Here is a 20,532-nt window from a genome sequence, read left to right as displayed (position 1 = left end):
GGACAAGGAAAGGGAGGAGTGAATGTGGCAGAGGGCAGCACCTAATTTCCTATCACCTGCTGTAACTGCAGAGACCTGTAGCCAGCCCAGCACCAGCCTGTCAAGAAACATGGGGTTATCTGACTCAAGATGCATCCATTACTTGAGGAAAGCGAGACAGAGAGGGAAAATAACTCCCATAGAGTTTAATTGGTGCAGGGTGACAGAAGGGAAGGACTGTAAGGAGCCTCCAAAAATCACACACAGGAATTCAGCCAGTGCTTCTGCCCCAGGAATATTACTCGTTCTTTCCTGTTTCCCTTATCTTTTGTTACAGAACAGAAACCCAACATCTACAACACCTAACGAATTAATTATGGGCATGTCACTGAAATCCTGTAAGGACAGAACTATTCCAAATTCACAGTGCACCCTCATTGCCTGCTGACAATTGTACTTGCTACAGGACTGACTCTGTACCAGCTCACACCCTGCAAGGGGGTGGAGCAGCACTGCCTCAGGTACCATCAACACCTTGCAAACCAACCATGGAGGCAGATGCTGAGCCAGGTTTTCAAATGAGAGCAGCACAGTATCATTTGCCAAACCCATGCAATGAACAACTGTGAATTTTCCTTTGAGGCACATCAACAGCTGGCCCCACTGAAGAAGTGATCTAAGACATCTGCTACCCACATTTGGGGGGGTGCTGAGTCAGTATGAAAGCCACTCACAGCAGTGCTCCTGAGCAACCAAAACTGAAATTCAATTTAGTTGGTCAACCAGATCTCTTAATTTCCACAGTGCAGCTGACTAGCAGACAGCAAGCAACCAAATACAAATATGGACATTTAAGTTTCAGTAAAATTTGGATCCTTGCAATGCAAACATGTGTACCCTTCATCCAGTACATGGACTTTCCAGAAAGGAATAATGATACACTGTAAGGGAAGAGTCTGCCTGTGTTGCTTCAGGTATTGATCCTGACACCTAAATGGCATCATCTCAGGAAAGCAAGGTTATTCCCCTTTTCCATGTACTTTTTTTCTGGATAGACGCCTTGGCTGAAATGCTGTTTGGATTCCAGGTATCTTTTGAGGTTCAGTGCACACGTGAAAGAACAGAAGGGGCAGTGTCCCATGTTCCCACAGTATGGTAATTGCTATTCCTGCAGGGATCCACCCTTCTTTGCCACTTTACTTAACTCTTACCTTCTCTCAAGCAATCACTCGCATGCAGGACAACACAAAAAATATAAATCTCCCCTCAGCTTCTTCCAAATTTAAGCATTCACTTCACACAAGTCAGAAAACATATCTGGCCTTTTATTACTTTTATTTAAAGACCATAAATCCCTCCTTCCTTCTCTGGAGGAGCCAACAGGACTTGTTAAGCCTTCTGGTTCCCTCTGCTGCCATAAAAAGGTGCAGAGTTTCCGAATGTGACCAGCTGCTGCACAGAGGCCCTGCTACAGCCTTGGAAAACATCCAGAGTTCACAGAGCTCCTGAGAACTTCCCACAGGACCCTGGCAGCGCCCCGGCACTGCCGAGCTGGGGGACACGGTGCTGGCACCAAAGGTCACCGTCCTCTTAGCCCCAGGTCTTTGGAAGCAACTCGGCTTCAAAACTGCCTGTCCACACAGTGCACAGGGCTGAAAGGAGTGGTCTGGCTCTGCAATGGAGATCAAAAAGTCAAAGCACTTAAAGCTTTCAGTTTCTACTAGACTTGCATGATACCATCTTTGAAAAGATCAAAGCCAGGCATCCTGCTCACAGAGACACAGAGCTAGACACCAACAGAGCATCTCCTTACCAGCCCGTTGGCATCCCACACTCACAGCTAAGAAAAGAGGGAGCAGAGACCCCAGCTCCCCAGAATCTCTGCATGGTTTCCACCTGGCAGAGCCCGGGGTGGTGCAGGGCAGTGAGCCAGGTTGAGCATGTCTGGAGATGTACCATTTCCATATGCAAAGGCAGTACCTACCCCTACTTTACATCTCTTCCAGCTTCCCAAGAGTCAGGGAAAAAGCTCCCACAGTTAGGCAGCTCTTGCTGCACCAAAATGAGAGGCATCAAACTCCCTCCTTGGATAGTTACAGCTGCACTTCCACTCGTGCTCTCCTGCGTGAGCACTGAGGTGACAGCAAGCCTCAACATCCCCAGACTGAAGTAGCTGCACTAGTTCAAGGTTGGTTGGTACATGCTCCAGGGAGGCGGGTGTTTCCCAACACTACATTTACACATGTAAAACAGAGGCAAATTGGCACTAGCTGACAGCTTATCCAGCACCCTGAGGCAGCAGGACTGCCTCAAATGACTCCCTGAAGGCATTGGGCAACCTGATGGAAAGACTGTAGAATATTCCCCGTATCTGGATACCATCCTTAAGCTGCCCTTAAAAATGGGTGGCACACCAAAACAGTGACATCCTATGTCTTAATGTCCCCACCAGCCACTGACTTCAAGTGTTATTGACAGCCTCCATCGACAGCTTCTATCAACAGCTTCCATTAACAGCAGTGCTTCAGACACAAAGGCTGCTATCACTGAAAATTGTCTAAGGAGGGAAGTACCGTAAAAAAGTTCAAATACAAGATGCTTTCCTCCAACAAGCACACTTCAGGAACAGAAACTGCAGTAAAACACAGTGATTAACAAAAGTATGTACATCTAGGTCAGCTCTCAATAACTCTAAGCAGATACCAGGTCACAGACTCATTTGGTGGATGAGTTCTTTCTTTTCTCTCTTTTTTTTTTAAACACAGTCATATTGGCTCCAGTGGATTTTTTCCCACTCTTCAACCACTATATCAGCCTGATGATGGATTTACCTAAATGAAACTGAAAACACTTTCTCTCGCACTAATGATAAGACTAAGAAAGATCATTGTAGCACACCACCAGATAATAAAAGCAGAAATTTCAGGAAGGTTTACAGTAATACTTGAGGCATGAAACTAAACTGTGCTTTCATTACCAGCTGTGGAGTGTTAGGCTTGGACCTGCTGCTCAAAGTCTACAGACAGGGTAAAGGAAAAATCAGCCAGTATTTCCATCCTTCTCTGTAATTTGAAACCACTGAGACATATCTCAGGGTATAAATCACATAGCTCTATAAATAAAATAAATTACAATTTTGTACTCTTTGGAAGAAAGCTGACACCAAATTCATGTAGCAAATCCAAGGAAAAATAAGCCTGGCCCATGGCCCAAGCACATAAGAAGCTCCCCCTTGTTCCCAGGGAGGAAGCTTCACCATCACCATTAGTTTGCCATTCCCCAGAGGACTTATATCTACAGGTAGTCTACAGTACACTAAATATCTGTCTGTACATAGCACCTCCAGGAAGAGCCAAGTGTTTATTAACAGAAAGTGCTACCAGCAAAACTCCTGCAAATCCCCGTGAAAGGCTGAACTCCTCTTTTCAGGAGAATAAATGGGAAACCTTCCCAGTCAGTGCCAGTCCCAAGCTCACAGCACACAGATACCCACAAGTGTTTCTCTCTGCTACTTGCAGTGTCCCATTTTTTAAACACTCACTGTCACTTGTATGGCCTGAAGTATGACCTCTCCCTGGCACAGCCTTTTTTAAAAGAAAAGTTGCTACATACATATTTAAATGCAAGTAATCCGCTACCAGAAAAGTACTTAGTTTTGTATAAGCCAATTATCGTCTGTGGTAAAAAGATCAGATAAACAGAGTTTTGAAAGTGTGTGGTTAGAAAATGATTAAATGTATCATTTGGGCTCTTTTCTAACAAATTAAAAGATGAGACTGATGAATTCTTTCATTTAATATCACTAAATAAATCTTCCAACAGAAAACTGTCACTTAAATTCTCTTCATAAACATTCTATTTAGTTTCAAAGTGGGGGATAAAAGTACATTATAAAGTACTTTGAGAAATTTATTGCCTCATTCTCTATCCACTCTCCCACCCATAATACATAGCAAAGTAAGTGGGAAAAACCTGGAATCCACCAGTATAAAACCAGACAAGAGCTTTCCCTGCCAAAGACACCAGGATGCTTGGCAGTGCCTATAACCCACCCTGTCAGCAGCCAGAGCAGCAGTTCCTGTAAGCCTCTGTCTTCTGTACATGACATAAGCATGACTATTCAGGGAGTTCACAAGAAATATGAATGAGCATAAGCAGACCAATTTATCAAAATCCTTCAGAAATGGGAAGTCGCATTTCTTACCTCATTTCTAAGAAAATGAGTTTTACATGGTGGCACATGCCTGCCTGTTCCTCCACCATCCCCCAGCAAGCTTCCAGCTCAGGGGCAGATTTCCACCCACTCTGGACAACTACAGCACTAGGGATGGCCACTGACAACTCCAAGCGTTATGGAAACTTAGAGATTTAGGAGAGATTACATCATTTTCCCCCATGGAAATGAAGCCTGGCAGCAAGCTGAACTTTTGTCAGGCATTGAAGAATAACATAGGACTGTGTTGAATGATACAAATAGAAACAGCATTCATCAACTCAGCCCAAACATCTAGCCACACTCCACCTCTGGGCTTTGGCCACAATTGAGTAAAATATGGAGACTACTCACTGTGTGATCAGCCCACCCTGCCTCACGGCTTGCTCTGCCTTTCCCCAGGGTCTCCTCCCCACACCATGCCTGGATATCCCAAAAGGGGCCACCAGCTGCTTTTCTCAGTGAGATCAAACCTTTCCCTGAAGGTACAGCACCCAGCCAAGCACCACCAGCCTCTCAGACAAATCCATCAGTGATATCAGAAAGATGACAGAACTCCACCTACACCTCACTCCCGTTATCCACAATCCCGTGGGGAAACACATGCAGGCAAAGCCTTGAAGGTCACAGTCCCTCCATGGCAATTTTCCCCCAGGTCAGTCCCCATAGTTGCCACAAAACGTGTTTAAGAAAGCAGAGCAGCCGCCTCTGGCACAGCACTACATGATGAACAGGGAAACCCACTGCCATCGCGAGACACATTTTTTTATTTTTCTGTGGATAATACCAAAAGAGTGAAAGAGTGGAGACAAACTCCTTGGATGAAGGAAGTTGAGCTCAAATGCCCTACATCCACTTTTAACAGAAATTGTTTGCAGCACTTAACGGCAAGAAAGCCACAATTAATTGTGTTACAGTATCAGTAAACACATTGGTCACATCATTAGAGCCCATTATTTTTCCCTCCAAGAAATTACATTACTCCATTATTGATGCAACAATCCAGTGTAATGAAGTGGTGCTTTGCATCCTTCTTTCTGCTTTACACCAAGTTCACAGTGCTATAGCCCTGATACCAAATTTAGTAAGGGTTGTTTTGGTTGGTTGGTTTGGTGTTTTTTTTTTTTTCCAGTAGGTCAAAAATTCCAGTTAACAGCATAAAAAACAGCTGCAGAAGAAGTTAAAACACCTGTCCCTAATCAACTGCAAAGGCTTGGGTTTCTGCTTGATACAACTCAAAATTGCAGCTATTTCTAAATACTCTGCTTCAACAGTGAATATTTTTACCTCATATTTTTACTTGGACAGACTATTTTCAGAAAGGCATTCAAGAGAGATTATGCCAGAAAGCAGTAAAATAGCAAGCAAGCTGCTTATGTAAATACTGAACTTCTTTCAACTTAAGGGCAAAGAAAAGGAGCAGTACCCAGAAGGTCACCACTCCTAATGAAGAGAGCACATATGAAACACAGGGAAGGAGAGTTGCCCATGTCAAAATGGCAAAAGAAAACCTGGAGAAGTGATCATGAAAGGAGTTCAGAACAGTAGAAGAGGCTCTTGCTCATTCACAGGATCACTGAAAGCAGTAAAGGTTATTCCTGTGCTACTGCAGGAAGCAGCCTCAGTTTGCAGTGCCCATCAGCAGCAAATGGCTCTGCAGCACAAAGGGCAGCAACACCCACATTGCACATCTTGTGCAATGCCCACAAAGGCTGTCCAAGCAAAGCTTTGACTAAAACATAAACCAGTACTTCCTCTGCAATTATTAATATAGGATTAATATAATCTTTAGAAATAGTGCCCATGTGTATAACCCCAGCACGTTGTTTCCCAGCCACTCCTTTGCAATTATACAGTTCCACAAACCCCTGCTATGCTGGGAAAAGGAGAAGGCTCTTTAGAGTAACTTTAAATTTACTTTTTCAGTCTTGCATCTTGGCTCTCTGCAAAAAATTCAGCAGTTGCTCAAGTTCCCACTTTGCCACTCAGTCCCTTGCATGGTGCAATCACAGAATCCCAAGGTGCCTTCTTTCTGGACCAAATAACACCACTGTGGTTGACTGTCACTGTACAGAAACAGCCCCTGTGGGCCCCCTCCCAAATTTCATTATCTTTTCTGCTCTTTGTTCTGTTCTTTCTCTTTCTGGAAATCAGGCTATGAAACTGAACTAATTACTCCAGGCTCAGAGGATGTTTTATGTGGCATGCTGAATTGTTTTAATTTTTCCTTATGCCACGGCCAACATTTGTGTTTAAGTATCAACAACTTTTTCTGCATATCAGTGCAAAGCCAACAGCACTGCAAACCTTTAAAGGAAGAAAGAACAGAACTCACCCCAACGATGCCTTCTCAAGTCAGTCAAGGGGAGAAGTAAATATGTCCTCATTTTCTTAACACCTCTTCCCTCTAAGTGCTGTCCTTGCCCCAAAAAAATGAGGTTTCCCAGGGACTCACCCAACTCAGACCTTACCAGACCAGAAAATGTGTAAATCCCAATGCTAAAGATCCCAGTGTCTGCACTCCACCCTCTCACTCCAGACAGCAATGTCTTACCAGCACCATCAGAAGTATGCAACATGGAATGCACAAGCAGTCAACGCTACAGGTTTGTCTCTGCTCAGCAGCCAGCTTTGTAGCCAGTTTTCCAGTTCAGGTATGTTTGCACTGTTTGCATAAGAAGCATCTATTAAGCAGGCAGCAGCAGCCTGGTTCCAGGTAAACTTCCAGGGAGTCTCAAAACATAGCCCTAGGTTGGGCAAATCTGAGCCATCTGGTCTCAGGCTGACAAAGATGGCAGAGAGGGTCCCATCCAAAGGAAATCCTTGCCTTGCCTCCTCAGTCAGCGAAAGAAGTCACCTGCAACAGTGGCTAACACCTGAGCATCCAGCCCAAACCTCAGAAAACACTTTGTGACTCACCAGCTCCTGCCTCACACAGCCTGTAATTAGAACATCACCAGCCCTGATAAGGCAGTGTTCTCCCACCCATCTGATAACTTGAGTCCCTCCACAACCTCAAGGTCCATCTTGTGCCCTTCTCTCTCCATGACCTCCCTGGTCAGAGGAGGCAGAGTCAGCAGACATCATCATCTCCATCTGCTCTGGAGGTCTGAGGGCTCTCATCACCACAGGTCTCCTTATAAAACCTGCCAATTATCCCACGCATAGGCAGTTTCTGTGTGCTGAAAAGAGGTGATAGCCCATATATCCTTCCTGAAGATCAGTTAGACTATCTGTACCCTTAAGAGAAGGAATGAGTTTTGGCTAGGGTGTTTTTCTCTTGTTGTATTTAATCTTGCTTTAGAAGCGTTCAGCCACCACAGCCTAACCACTGATGCATGTCACACTGGCAGTGTCACCAACTCACTTATCTTGGCTCCCAGCACTCTGCTGCAAGAACATTGCTGCCTAAGCTCATCCTTTGTATTACACAGGTGTTTATGCCATTCCTTCATTTGAACCTGTGAAATATTTCAAACTCTTCTTTGTCTTACCCATCCTCTACCAAATGCTCTTCAAGATGGAAGCAAGGCATCATATGCCTTCCCACAGACAGATATTTTTCATTAAAAAGACTGCACATTGCTAGTGTCTGACCCTGCACTCAGTCAGCTTGCAAAACTGTTTTTATTCTCCAGAAACAGTTGATGCACAAGGCAATTCTTTTCCGAGCACACTGGTATAATGAAGAACTAGTTAATAGGTAAAACACAACAGCAACGCAATAGCAGGTCCTAACTACTGAGGGACAGCTGTGCTTGGGGTTGGGTTTTTTTCCATGCTAGAAGAATTGCATATTTTGAAACTCTTACTCCTCCTTACTGAGAGCATGCCAGATAATTAAACTGAACCTCTTATTTTAAAAATCTAATTTACTTTTGAAAACCTACACTGCTGGACTATTTTTAGAATTTTTCTTATGTGGGCCAGCAGAAATAGGCTACAGCCAGGTAGCACAAGGCCTCACAGGCTGTGCAATCTTCATGCTGCACACCATTAATCAGTGAAACAATGGGAAAAAATACTTTCAAATTAGGAATAAGTATCTGCAGTGAGGTACTGATACTCATATTCAGTTTTGGAAAAGCTTAACTTAAGCAAAACTAAACCTGGGCCTGCAGCTTTGATTCAGGAGTTTCATTCTTAATTCTTTGTTACCAAACACAAGAGCTGATCTTGGTATTTGCCAGGTTGTTCTTACCACCAAAATCAGTGGGAATGTTGCCCAAACAAGGACCACAGGATTGGGTTTAGCACTACCTTTGGAACAGCTTGTATCACACAGCACCCTGCACAAGACATGCACTAGCGAAGTTAAATAACACAAGTAGCACAGGAATACTTCTTCCAAAGTACTGAGTTTTGTGACCCTTATTTTTATAAGCATCTAGGGAAATAACAGCATCAAAGGTATGTGTGTCTAGCTCCTAGCAGCTGTCTCTGCTATATGGCAACCCAGAGCAAAATAATCTACGTACCCAGACTTACAGTGAATGATTCAGTGAAACTAATTTCTGTGATATGCTGGCATGCAAAGAAATGCCCCTATATTACAGAAAAAAAAAATCTTCTTAGCATTCTCCACAAAAAAAGCATCTCAGTGGGTAGCCAAAATGATTCTGACCTCTGAAATCTCCCTCATTTCTGCTGGCAGCACTTCCCACTGAAGGTCTGGGAGTCCAGCATCCATCCCCAGGCATCTGGCCCACCTCCCCAGCGGCAGCTTGCCTTGCTGCTGGCCACATTCACTGCTTAGAGGTGACAGAACTGAAGATGCTTCATCTGAGGCAAAGGACCTGCAATCTGGGGAGCACATATGGCCCACAGCACCACAACCTCTATTTTTCCAAATCCCTGCTGGGTTACATCCCAGAGAGAGGCCTCCAAGATTTGCTTAGCTCTTTGCAAGAAAAGCCCAACCTTCCCTGACTGTAGCAACTCAATCACAGCCAAAAACAACACATAAGCAAAGGCACTACAGCCTGACAGTGTTTATCCAAAATTACCACAGGGCCAGAGAAACTGCAAAACACTACAGGATGCAAAGTTTCCTTCAATTATTTAACTGCCTCAAAAATGCAAATACATTCAACATACCTCTCCTGCAACCCCAGCCCCACTCACTTTCCCCACCTGGGAGAAATATTTCATAGCAGTGCAATTTATAAACAGGGTGATTTTATAAATTTTAAAGCCTCAACTCTTGCAGGTCCAGGTGCTACTCCACAGCACTTGAGGACAGAAATCCGGTCCTTGAAGAGGCCTCTTCTCTAATCTTTCCAGGGGTTCCTGTTCTCCTGCTCACTCACCAGCCTGTCCCAAGCCCTTGATGGCTGTGTGAAGTCCATGTGCTGTTCACATGAGCAAGGTCTATGCACATAAGAGCTCTGGAAAAGCCACGTAAGGCTGTGAATTTGCTGACCCAGAAGTATTACCAGTCCCTGGCGGCTCAGCTGCAACGCCTTGGTGTGCTCCTATCTCCTGGCGAGCATCCCGCTGCCTCCCACACACCCTGCAGCACTGATCCCTCCTGCACTTTCGCTTTCAGCTGCCTCCAACCCCCATAGCAAGAGCTTTACCTGCCTCCTGCGCTTCCGTGTAGCCTTGGGAAGATCCCACTATCAACATCTGAAGTACCACGGCAGGAAGAGCCAAGCTCCCATCCCAGCAAGCACCAACATCCCAGCAGCCACACACCGCTGCCCACAGGGATTTACACCCGCTCCAAGAGCGTGCTTTTAAACGGCCTGGAACCAGCCGGGGTGAGCAAGTCCTTCTTCCCTTATCCACCTCTGTCAGCTTGATTCATCAGGCACACAATCACCTGTCCTGAGGTCTCCTGGTACATGGGGTCTAATTTTTGTCCTGCTCCTTATTATCAATCCAGTATCGTTTAAACCGAATCGGAGACTTTGATTTCTTTTCCTTATCAGTGATGAGCCAAGAGAATCCCTGCAGGAAACTTCAAGTCTCTTGAGCATCTTTTCAGCCTCCAAGCTGCTCCACATGCTTACCACTGGATACCCTCTTACAATACTATATAGCCTCTTGGGCTGTTTTCAGGAACAATTACAGCAAAAAAAGGTACAGTGCTTCCTATGAACTCAGCCTAGGAATCAAGAAAGAGGATGTAATACCATCAAGATGACAGGCACTCCTTCAGTGGTGCTTAAGAAAATGGTCTTATCCCATAAACCACACTGCAGAACTTTCTTCTTACCCACAAACTGCCAGAGTAAGGAAGTGTGATGATGCAAGAGCATCGGCACATCAGGTTAAATTAAAGTAACTGAGAAAAGCCTCAGCAAGGTGTCAGCGTGCCTGTGCCCCAGCCATGCTGCTGAACTGATCCACACCAACAGTGGCTCTTCTTCAGCTGCTCCCAGGAACACATCCCTCACTCCTGCTGCCAGAATCAGCTGACAGCTCCCTTCTCATGGGCTCATTTCACCTGACCAGTGCCCTCCTCTCTTCTGTTTTTCCCCAAGAGAGAAATGCAGCCCTACTGAAAGCAAAAGGAGTGACTAGACATCACATTTTATCTCCTCACATCCTTTAATAGTAGGATAATGATGTTACCTTCTGGGAAAATGGGAAGCTTATGCACTGCCAGACAAATGTGACCACTAATAGAAACTCTTTGTTGTAGGAAACCCCTGAAAGCAAGGGCAGACCAAGAACCAACCACATGTGACCATGTGGCTGGCAAAGTCCTTCACAATGTCTGTGTTTTTTTTCAGGCTGCCTAACTGAACACTTCTGGCAATGTAACCAGAGGTTAATAAACTGACCATGCAAGCTCTGGGGTAATTTTCACTTTATGTCTTTTGAAATCTTTAAAATACTTATCAGGTACATGAAAATTTTAATTACAGATTTCTACAGAGATGGTGCAGTATGTTGCTTTTGGTCAGCAAGTAAACAAGGACGAGAGCAAAGAAAGAAAACAGTCCTTACTTCTTTCTTATGCCTTGTTAAAGCCACCTATATCCTTGGCAAAGGTAAGCAGCCTGCAGACAGAGCCATGGACAGGAGTGCTGGCCCAAAGGGACTGGCAGGAAGGCACCTCTGCCGGAGCTGGACATGATGGCCCAGCCTGGGAAACTGAGGCAGCAGGAGTCTTCCAGCTGGGAGGAGACATGGAAAGTGAACAGGCACTGATATGATCCACCATGCACCAAGCCCCCACGAGTACACAGAATGCCAATGTGAGATGTGAGAATGCCAACCTCATTGCAGGGCTGCAATGACCAGGGACAGGAACCATGACAGTGTTGCTGCTCATCAGACTCTCTGCAAGATAACACAGCCTGAACTCCCTCATCCATCCCATCCTTGCTTTTCCTGTACATCCTTTGCTGGGCCAGCAATAGAAGTATTTTGCATGAAAGCTCCTAATTTCAGCAAACCACCTGAAAGGAGTCCCCCACTCTTTCTGCACTACACATTAGCCAGAGGAAATTACTCCAGCCAGAGGACTTAATTCCAAACACCCATGTGTTACAGGAAACAGCTCTCTCCTCCTCTGGTGTCATCTCATTGAGCAGACCCTTCTTCTTTCACATCTGCCTTAGGGGAAAGGCAAGGGGAAGACCATAAAGCTTTTTTCCTAACTTCTGAGATAGGAGAACTCAACCCCTAACCAGGACAGGGGAGAAAGGGTTCAGGCTGTAGACGCTCCCAGCCACTGCACTACCGGGTATTTACTCTGGACAACGTGGAAGGTTTGTGACTGACAACCAACTGTGTAGTATGACACACACTGCAGAAACACCAACACACTAAGTGTGGTGTCTTTTTCATTTTTTTTGACTTTGAGCAGCAGAAGAGAGAGCATTTGCACTAGCAGTCGGAAAAGGTGCAAAGTTGTCCCTAATGTTCACCTGCACCTTATGTCATCAGCTCACAGGATGGCTGAAAACCTACATGAAGCCTGTCAGCACACAGCAAAAAAGCCAGGAACCCAATATACTGCTAAAACTATACTGTTATTCCCTAACTCGCTCCTTGTATACACAATCACATTTCCCAATCATCATTCCAAAACCTCATTTACATCAGAAACTAAGTAACGTAGATGCAGCCTGAAAACTCCCCAGTGTGGCCAAGACTATAAATGTTATTAAGGTACTTTCCAACATGACAAAAGGAATAATCATATTGGCAAACATAAGCTTTATGATTATCCTGGGTGCTTCCGGTACAACCATCTCTGGGATTTTTTTTTTTTTTAATGTTAGACTCATAGCCGAAACAAATTACATGAATCAAAACATCCAGAGGGGAAACAAACCTTCATCACCCAGTGAATCAAACCTCAACCTCCCACTGGGTCTCTATTTCCCAGTCCTACCACTGCTCCCTTCTCAAGGTGTCCTCTCAAGGCAACAAAGGTCTTCAAGAAGCACGTACATGCTGATTATCCTTCTGTTCCACTCCTGCCAACACCAGGTGTCAAACCAACCCACCCCACTACAGAGGAGCATTGTTTCCCCACTGCCATCCCAGCTCCCACCAGCATCACTGGCCACAAACCCCAAACAGGCTAAACCTTCTGCCCTTTGGGGATTTTTCCCCCTCCCCACCCTGCCCTGGAATGGAGAGGGCACAAATTCACAATTTGTTCTAAAGACAGTGTAGAAGTTTGCTTGGGAGGTTGTCAGGTAAGAGAATCAAGGAAAAATACACATCATTTGTTGCACCACCACTCATGTCAACCTCAAGTGGCTTAGAATAGATGAGAAAAACAAAACAGCAAAGTTCTAAGTATAATATACTGGCAGATATAAGAAACTTCAAATATCTTTTTTTTTTAACCAGCAAACAATGGAAACATAATGGGGAGTGGAGAAGGAAGGATATTCTTTGGATTACAGTTTAAAATATGGCCAAGAAAATAGCATCAAATTCCATTTTGTGCCCAAATATTCCCCTATCATCTTAGCTGAAGTAAGTTTTAAATTGATTTTTACACTGCCCCTAAGGCTATAATGGCATCCTGAATGGTTCAATTACAGCAAAATGCAGAGAAGTAACAGATAACAGTATGCTCACCCGTAAAAGAAGCGTATGGTCTCTGTGTGCACACATGTATGTATACATATGTATCAACATTTAAAAGCATTTATTGATTTGGTTAAGCTGTGCTAATATATTGGTACTGCTCATTTGCTTGGAGTCCCCCTAGTTCACCTGAATTAGGAAAAACTGAGGTTAAACTGAGGTTAGTTGACATGTGTCAGCCAAGCCTGACTTAATCCTGGGTTTCTAACTAGTTTGATCTTCGTCTCTAAATAATATTAAAAAGAGGAAGAAACCACAGGGTTTGGGTTCCGAATCGCTATTTTTACACGCTGTACACAAAGAGACAAGGCAGCGTTGTGCATGCTGACTCCTCCACAGAAAACCACCCGGTGATTCCCCAGCTCCCTGGCTGTGTACCTCCCACCAAAAGTTCTACCACAAAAACATGGAGGCCCCCAAAGACTAAAACAGGAAAAACCAATTTTCTTAACTCTGTATTAATTCAAGTGTAGTCTAATACCATCCATCCTACTGGTGAAAGAGGACCTCCATAATACCAAGCAGGTGACTTTGAGCAACTTGGATCTGCCATCCAAGCTCTCCAGTTAAAACAACATACATGGATTTACTCCAATGATTTGCACTGAATCCAAGACCTGGGGAAACTTCCCATTCATCTCAAAGCATTTCTCAGATCTGGCATAAAAGTAAGGGCTTGATGAGCAATAAAGAAACTAAAATAATATAGCTTAAACCACAGAGGTGCCAGCTTTTACTGCCTTTCATTGAGCACGCAGTATTTTTCTCCCCCTGTTCCAAGGGAAATAACACCCCGTGCAACTGTTATAGGATGTAAAACGTGCACTGTGCTGTTCAGATGGAGCTCATAATTGAAACATTTAAGCATCAGTGAAATCCCAAATGTAAAGTTTTTAATTTTCATTCAGCCATGAAGTTAAAATTCTGGGGGGGGGGGCAGGGGGGGTGTGTGTGGAAACTACTACCTCAGAGTGCTTTTAAGGTCTATTCTTTCTGATCTAGTAATCAGAAAGATAAGCTCAGTCAATACACCAGCAGTTGCTGCCATACTCCAGCGGCTCGCTGCTGCATTGCCTGCTTTGCCTTTGTCATCCCTGCCCTTTCCCACACACGAGGTTATCAAGGGGCTTATCGAGGACACACGGCCTGCTGCCTGCAACACATGAAGGAGTGCCACTACCTTCATCCACAGGCTTTTGACCCTGCAAGAGTAATGAGCAGGCTCCTTTTGGAGAGTGGGGCTCCCATGGAGGCAACTGTTCAAGCTCAGGCCAAACACATCCAAAAGAAGCCCAGCAGGCTCAAGGGCCCATGGCAAGAACCGGCTCAATCATCTTTGTCTAAAGGCACATGATCATCATTTATAGGAAGGAGAAGGTTATCTTGCAATACTGATCTTATTCAGCAGCTTCCAAGATGACCGAGTATGACATCAGGCTAAAAAACCTCAGCTGAAACCACTAAACACTCTGCACAACCTCCTGGGAAGCCCTGAAAGGCTGGTTTGTGTCTTGCAGATCCTCAAACCATCTTTCCCAACACTCGTGTTCACAAACTCTGTTAGATCCATCTTGGACTGCATCATGCACAAACTCATGTCCTTACACACTTGCATCCCATGATCTTCACGGGTTGCCCGTTTCACAGTCTGGATAAACTTTAAGGTGTTGAATTTTGCCTGGAAATTTTTCAAAGGTTTGACGTTTGCCTCCCAGAGAGGCACCTCTCCCCACAAAAAACTGCCTGCAGATAAGGTACTGCTACAGAGTCTGCTTTTGCACTGCTTTCCATCCCCCACCTTCACTCAAATCACACTGGCCATGGTACCTTCAGAAGGGACCCCACCACTTCCTCTTGTCCACACCTGCTGGACCAAATCCACTGATTCCAGTGCTTGTGTGTTCATGTGCAACCCAGCTGGGAAATGACACCCCAACTTATTGAGCCTCAAGAGTAAAAGACCTGTCTCTTCCCCTGGAGAGGTGCAAAGATACGTGAGAAGTCTGCTGTTAAGCTGTGCTATCATGGTGTTTCAAGTACTGAGGACAGAGGAAGGATGAACTTGTGGTTAGGCCACTAAACTGAGATGCAGCTTCCAGCAATCCAAGCCTTCTGCCACAGATGGCCCCAACAGTTTCAAGCTGGTCAAATAATCTCTCACACCAGACTTCCCCACCTGTTTTAAGTGCCTGAGAAGGAAACATTTGCAACCAAACATGGAGCACTCAAGACATCAAAATGGTGAGGACTATAAAAACAGACACACACCTCACTGGTGAAGAAAGAGACTGATGTGTTTAATGGTTTATAATGCCTGGTTAGTTACCTTGAAAGTACTTAAGAGCAGGCAACACACCCTTGGATTAAAACTAAATAAACATTTACAGCAGTAAAAAATGGCTTTTACTGTAAGGAGGCCCGATGATTGCTTGTACCCGTAACTCTGAATATATTTAACAAGATGCCAAACTATGTATTATAAGATGCTAAAAAGCAAACCATTATAGACATTTCCATAGAAAGCAGGTAGGCATAGAGAGAGAGGCAAAACAAAATGGATAACTTGCTAGGGTCTGATTCAAACATCTTAGAAAAATGCTGTTTGCTCAACTCAGGACTGAGCTACCAAGGAGATTTGTGGCAGCTAAAACTACAATACAATGGAGATGAAAACTCTGTTTTCTGTCCCTAGAAGGGAGATAAATGAGGGTCAGAATGAAGTTCAATTAAATCCACTGAGCTGATACAGAGGGAGTTAAGAGAGAGCCGCAAAACAAAATGAAAGGCTCAGTAGGAGCCTGCACAGCCAGTGCTGCAATGTCAGAAACGCAACACAGTGCCTGCCATCTGAAACCTACAGCCACGGTAGCAGGACTCAAGGAAAAAAACAACGGTGGCACTCCTGGGGAAGCCATGCCTGCTTGCACCAGCACTGGGATAACGCACCGGGGTCCTGCAACACAAACCCCCTAGATCAGATGCATTTTGAGGGGTGGTTCAGCAAAGCCTCTGGGGAGGACATCCACTGCTGGAGTAAAACCACCAGAGGAACAGACTAAGCAACATCCATTTACAGCAGAGAGGAGAATCTGTCCCTTTCTTTCGCTCCCCCTTGGCATTCTCCTTTGGGTCTCTTATGGGATAGAAGGTGCCTTAAGACAATAGATAATTAGCTGTAATGCATCCTCTGTGGCTTTAACAACTTAACAAGGCTTATCTGGAGACGTGATCTAGGCTTCCAGTTACCCTTGTTCTCCCGGTTCCCTTCCTCGTCCACACCTCCCTCCTCAGATATTTGCATCTCAGCTTGACAGGTATTTTAAATTAAAGCTTAATAAAAGTGTTTGCATGTGTCTGCGCACGCTTAGGGAAAAGGTATGAAAAAAACACCCTATTTTAACTCTGCCCCCCCGAAACACGTCTCGTTCCATCTTCCCTTCCCTGACAAACAGAGGGAGCTGAAATAAGGAACATCAACTTTGGAATGCCACTCTACCAAAGGATAACTTATTAAAAATATTAGATTCATCGTTTAAAAAACGAAGGGAAAAAAATGCCCAGGAAGTTGATGCATCACGGTGTTGCATTTGTGTCAAGCTCTGGGTAAACATGCAGCAACATGAATGAAATCTGTCCAGAAAGACTGCATTTCAGCGCCAACCACGCAATCGCTGGCCAAACCACTGCATATGTAACAAAAGTTTGATCTCGCCTGCAAGCGCTCAGCTGCGCTTCTGCCATTTCCTGTGGAAAACTGAAGCTCTGAACCAGTGTCTCTCAGCCAGCCCTCGCCGACACCCAGCCAGCTGCCCCTGAATTCACGCCCATCACGCCGCGCAGACGGGCGGGCAGCCCCGGCAGAGCCGTGCGGGGGATGCTCCGCAGCTCCCGTCCAGCCCTCCCCGCGCCCCGGGCCGGGCACCGCCGTGCAGGGGCAGCCGGGCGCTCCTCCGTCCGCGGCCCCCGGCCCCGGCGGCAGGTGCGGCGGCGGCGGCAGCCCGCCCAGCGCCCGGGGGGGCGGACGGGGCCCGCCCGGCGCAACAGGTGGTCGGTGGCGCCCGGTCCCGCCCGGCGGCCGCACTTACCGCTGGCGTTCTTTCCGCAGATGAGGTGCTGGTAGGGCTGCAGCAAGCCCCAGAGCTCGGGGTCGTTGTTGACCGTCTGCTCCAGCGCCTCCAGGGTGAAGCGGGGCGCCTCGCCGCCCTCCTTCTCCTTCTCGGCCGGGGCGGCGGCGGCGGCCGGGGGGCGGCCGGGCGGCGGGAGCGGAGCGGCGGGACCGGCCAGCACCCGCGCGTGGATGTCGCGGAAGAGGCTCTCGGTGCCGGCGGTGAGGTAGATGGCGGCGTGCTCGTGGATGCGCAGGGCCACGCGGCTGTCCACCATCCAGCGGTAGAACTTGCCCACGGAGAAGGCCAGTCCGCACCGGGCCGACTTGCCGCGGCTGAAGCGGTCGCCGCCGCTGCTGCTCATGTTGTAGAGGGAGAGGGCGCCGAGGGCGGCTGCCGTGCAGCGGGCCGCCAGCGTCCAGCCCAGGACGATCTCCATGGCGCTCCGCACCTCGTGCTTGGTGCACTTGGCGAAGCGGAGGCTCAGTCGCTGCGCCTCCCGAGCGATGCGCACCAGCGCCCGGCTCACCAGCGTCGAGAGCCGCGCCGCCGCATCCCGGCTCCCGGGGCTGGCGGCGCCCGGCGCCCGCGGCTCCCGGCGCGGCGGCGGCGGCAGCAGCAGTGCCTCCACCTCCTCCAGGCTCCAGGGGACCTCCTCAAGGTCGGGCAGGAGCCGGGAGCACTGCTGCCCCGCGCAGTCCAGCACCTCGGAGTCTTCCGCTAGGACGGTGTTGACGGTGTCGAAGCTGTTGTGCCGACTGTGCATGGAGTCAGTTAGGTGCGGCCAGCAGCTTCCTCCATAGGGGTACGCGGGGTGCGAATCCGAGCAGCACAGCGACAAGTTGGAGGAGCGCACAGAGTCCGCCGCACCACCATACCCGGAGTCCAGCGTCAGGTCTTCCAGCGTCCTCACCGCCGTCTTACCTCTCCGGGCCATCGCCGCACTTCATGCTGCACCCGAGGGACCCGGGCGGGGAGCGGCTCACGGGAACGCGGGGGGAGAGAGCAGCGGGCGGGCGCGGCGCGACCCGCCGGTCGCTTGGCTTCGCCCCGCTCCGCCAGACGGCAGCGAAGCGGCGGAGCTGCCTGCGCCCTGCTCCTGCTGCCGCCGCCGGCCGAGCCCCGCTGCCGGCCCGGCCCCGGCTCCTGCACTGCGCCGCCGGCCCGACACCGCACCGCAGCGCAGCACCGGCCAGCGGGCGCGGGGCGGGGCCGTGCAAAGCGCCGCCGGCTGGCAGCCAATGGGGCGGCCAGAGGGGGGGGCCATGCAAAGCAGCGCGCCCGGCGGCCAATGGGAGCGCGCCCTGCGGCGGCCGCGCCTCCCCTGGCTCCGCGGGGCCGCTCCGCGCCGCGCAGCGCGGGCCCGGGGGGGGCGCGGCCCCGCCGGCCCGGAGCCGCCCGGGGGCCGCGGGGCTGCGGGCGCCGCGCAGCAGCACCGCCGGGCCGGGACCGTGCGCTGCAAAGCCAAGGCGTGTTAATGCGGTCCCGGCCCCGCCGGCAGCCGGAGGAGTGCGGCCAGCCCTCTGTCCCCACGGCTAGGAAAAGCACGGCTCTGCTGGGTGCATCTACGCCGTTCCCCAGGCGTGCGAACTAGAGTCCCGCTCCAGCCAGCGCTGGGTTTTCACACCAGCAGTTCCCTGATGTTGCTATAAACAAATGACAGGAAGCGCAGGCACTCACACATCTCATCAGACAGACAAGATGTTTTGAAATCAAGCCGAAACTGCCACGTAAAAATCCCAGCCATCACCCGAGTCAGGAAGAGCAATTTCCAAATAATTAAAACAAGTACAATAAAATCCTTTGACGTCTTGACGTTAACCCATTAAGTATCGTAAAGGCTTTGATAATTAAGAATTGTACTGGGTTTAAGGCACATTTCCTATGCATAATAAGATGGATTTTGTGCAAGACAATTTATCCTCGACTAATGTATTTTAATCTAACATTGCAAGGCTTTAGCTTTGTTAGGAATTGCCTGACTAATGTCCCAGGCAACAGCCTAACAATGTATGTGTTTGCATTCTCTGGTTTTGTAGAAATCTTACATCCTTTTAAGTGTAAAATACTAGCAAATGTCTATCCCTTTAAGGATAAATGCCTAGCAAACACATTTCTCTATCATGCCAGCAGAGGCAGCCAAAATTCTTGGACAGACAAGGCAAATCATGTAAGAGATTTCCCCATCCAAGCACGCCTGGCACTTCTTCAACATCAGCTTCCTAGAGGAAAGGCACGAGCACAACTACAGGTAGGTTCACTTGTCAGTCAGTCTGGGGAGAACTAAGACACCACCAAAAACAACAAGAGGGGGTTGCTTTCCAAATGAAGTCAAGTGCTGTCAAAAACTGCTTTCTCAGCATAGTCTTGGCCCTTCCACAAGATGCAGTATGCACAATGGGTTTCCACAGATTGCCCAAGCACCACAATATCCTGATAAAAGGTAGAAGAGCTGAGAACAGGTGCAATCAGAACTTAAGCCACTGTCACAAGTGAAGTAAGATGCTGAGGCCCGCGCTGCTGGCAACAGCCCGTCTTGGGGCTGGCTCACCAAAAATGAGAGCGTAGCCCGAGAGTAAAATCCTGTGGACTTTGCAGCAATCCAGCAGTCTATCTGGCAGTAGAGCCCTCTGGTGTCTTCACCACCTCAGTGCAGTGGTTGTTCAAAATTCCCCTTTTCATTTGATAGAAGGAAGGCACCACCATGACTAAACCCCTTAAGATTGTTATTTTTCTTACTCCATTCGCCTGACTCTGTTCCTGTGCTCTCACAGAATGCCACAACAGCGCATGCTGAGCATACAAGAGCAGGTCAAACGCAGGGAAAGTTTGAGTGGGAGGTTTTCTAGTAATTGGTTTGTAGGGTTTCATAGAGACAAGGTAGGCATCCAGGGAGGATGGAACAAGAGAAGTGGGTGTTTTTCTCACCAGCCTTTGTGAAAAACGGCACTGCAGAGGCCAACATCCCCTTTGGGTACTGCATAATTTTTAGGTTACAACATCACATTGAGATGAATAGGATAAATGAGGAGTGGACAGTTGTCTCGGGCACCATGCAGACTCAGGCATTTCTATTGTTGACTCAGAAACAGTTTGGATGTCTAAAAGAGATCAGTGGTTTATTTTTTTTTTTTTTAATTCAGAAAGCAAAATACTGGGTCTTACTAGACA

The 20,532-nt window shown here is 47.6% G+C and overlaps 1 protein-coding gene across 4 annotated transcripts in view; it reads right to left on the bottom strand.

The window, feature by feature from the left end:
• The window catches only part of ABTB3 (ankyrin repeat and BTB domain containing 3), a 172,535-nt gene extending 154,000 nt beyond the window's left edge, over positions 1-18,535 (bottom strand). For 2 of the 4 annotated variants that reach the window (XM_085570381.1, XM_085570380.1), the window contains exon 1: positions 17,341-18,535. In XM_085570381.1, coding sequence (XP_085426507.1) covers positions 17,341-18,298 — 958 coding nt within the window. In that variant the 5' untranslated portion in view covers positions 18,299-18,535. The remainder of the gene's footprint in view (positions 1-17,340) is intronic. The other 2 variants (XM_085570379.1, XM_031507969.3) reach the window with 2 other exon arrangements.
• Between the last annotated feature and the right edge of the window lie 1,997 nt (positions 18,536-20,532).

This window comes from Lonchura striata, chromosome 1A (genome assembly GCF_050655825.1).
Source record: "Lonchura striata isolate lonStrDom1 chromosome 1A, ASM5065582v1, whole genome shotgun sequence".
Taxonomy (NCBI): domain Eukaryota; kingdom Metazoa; phylum Chordata; class Aves; order Passeriformes; family Estrildidae; genus Lonchura; species Lonchura striata.
The sequence above is the reverse complement of the archived record's forward strand: the minus strand, read 5'-3'. Positions and strand labels throughout refer to the sequence as shown.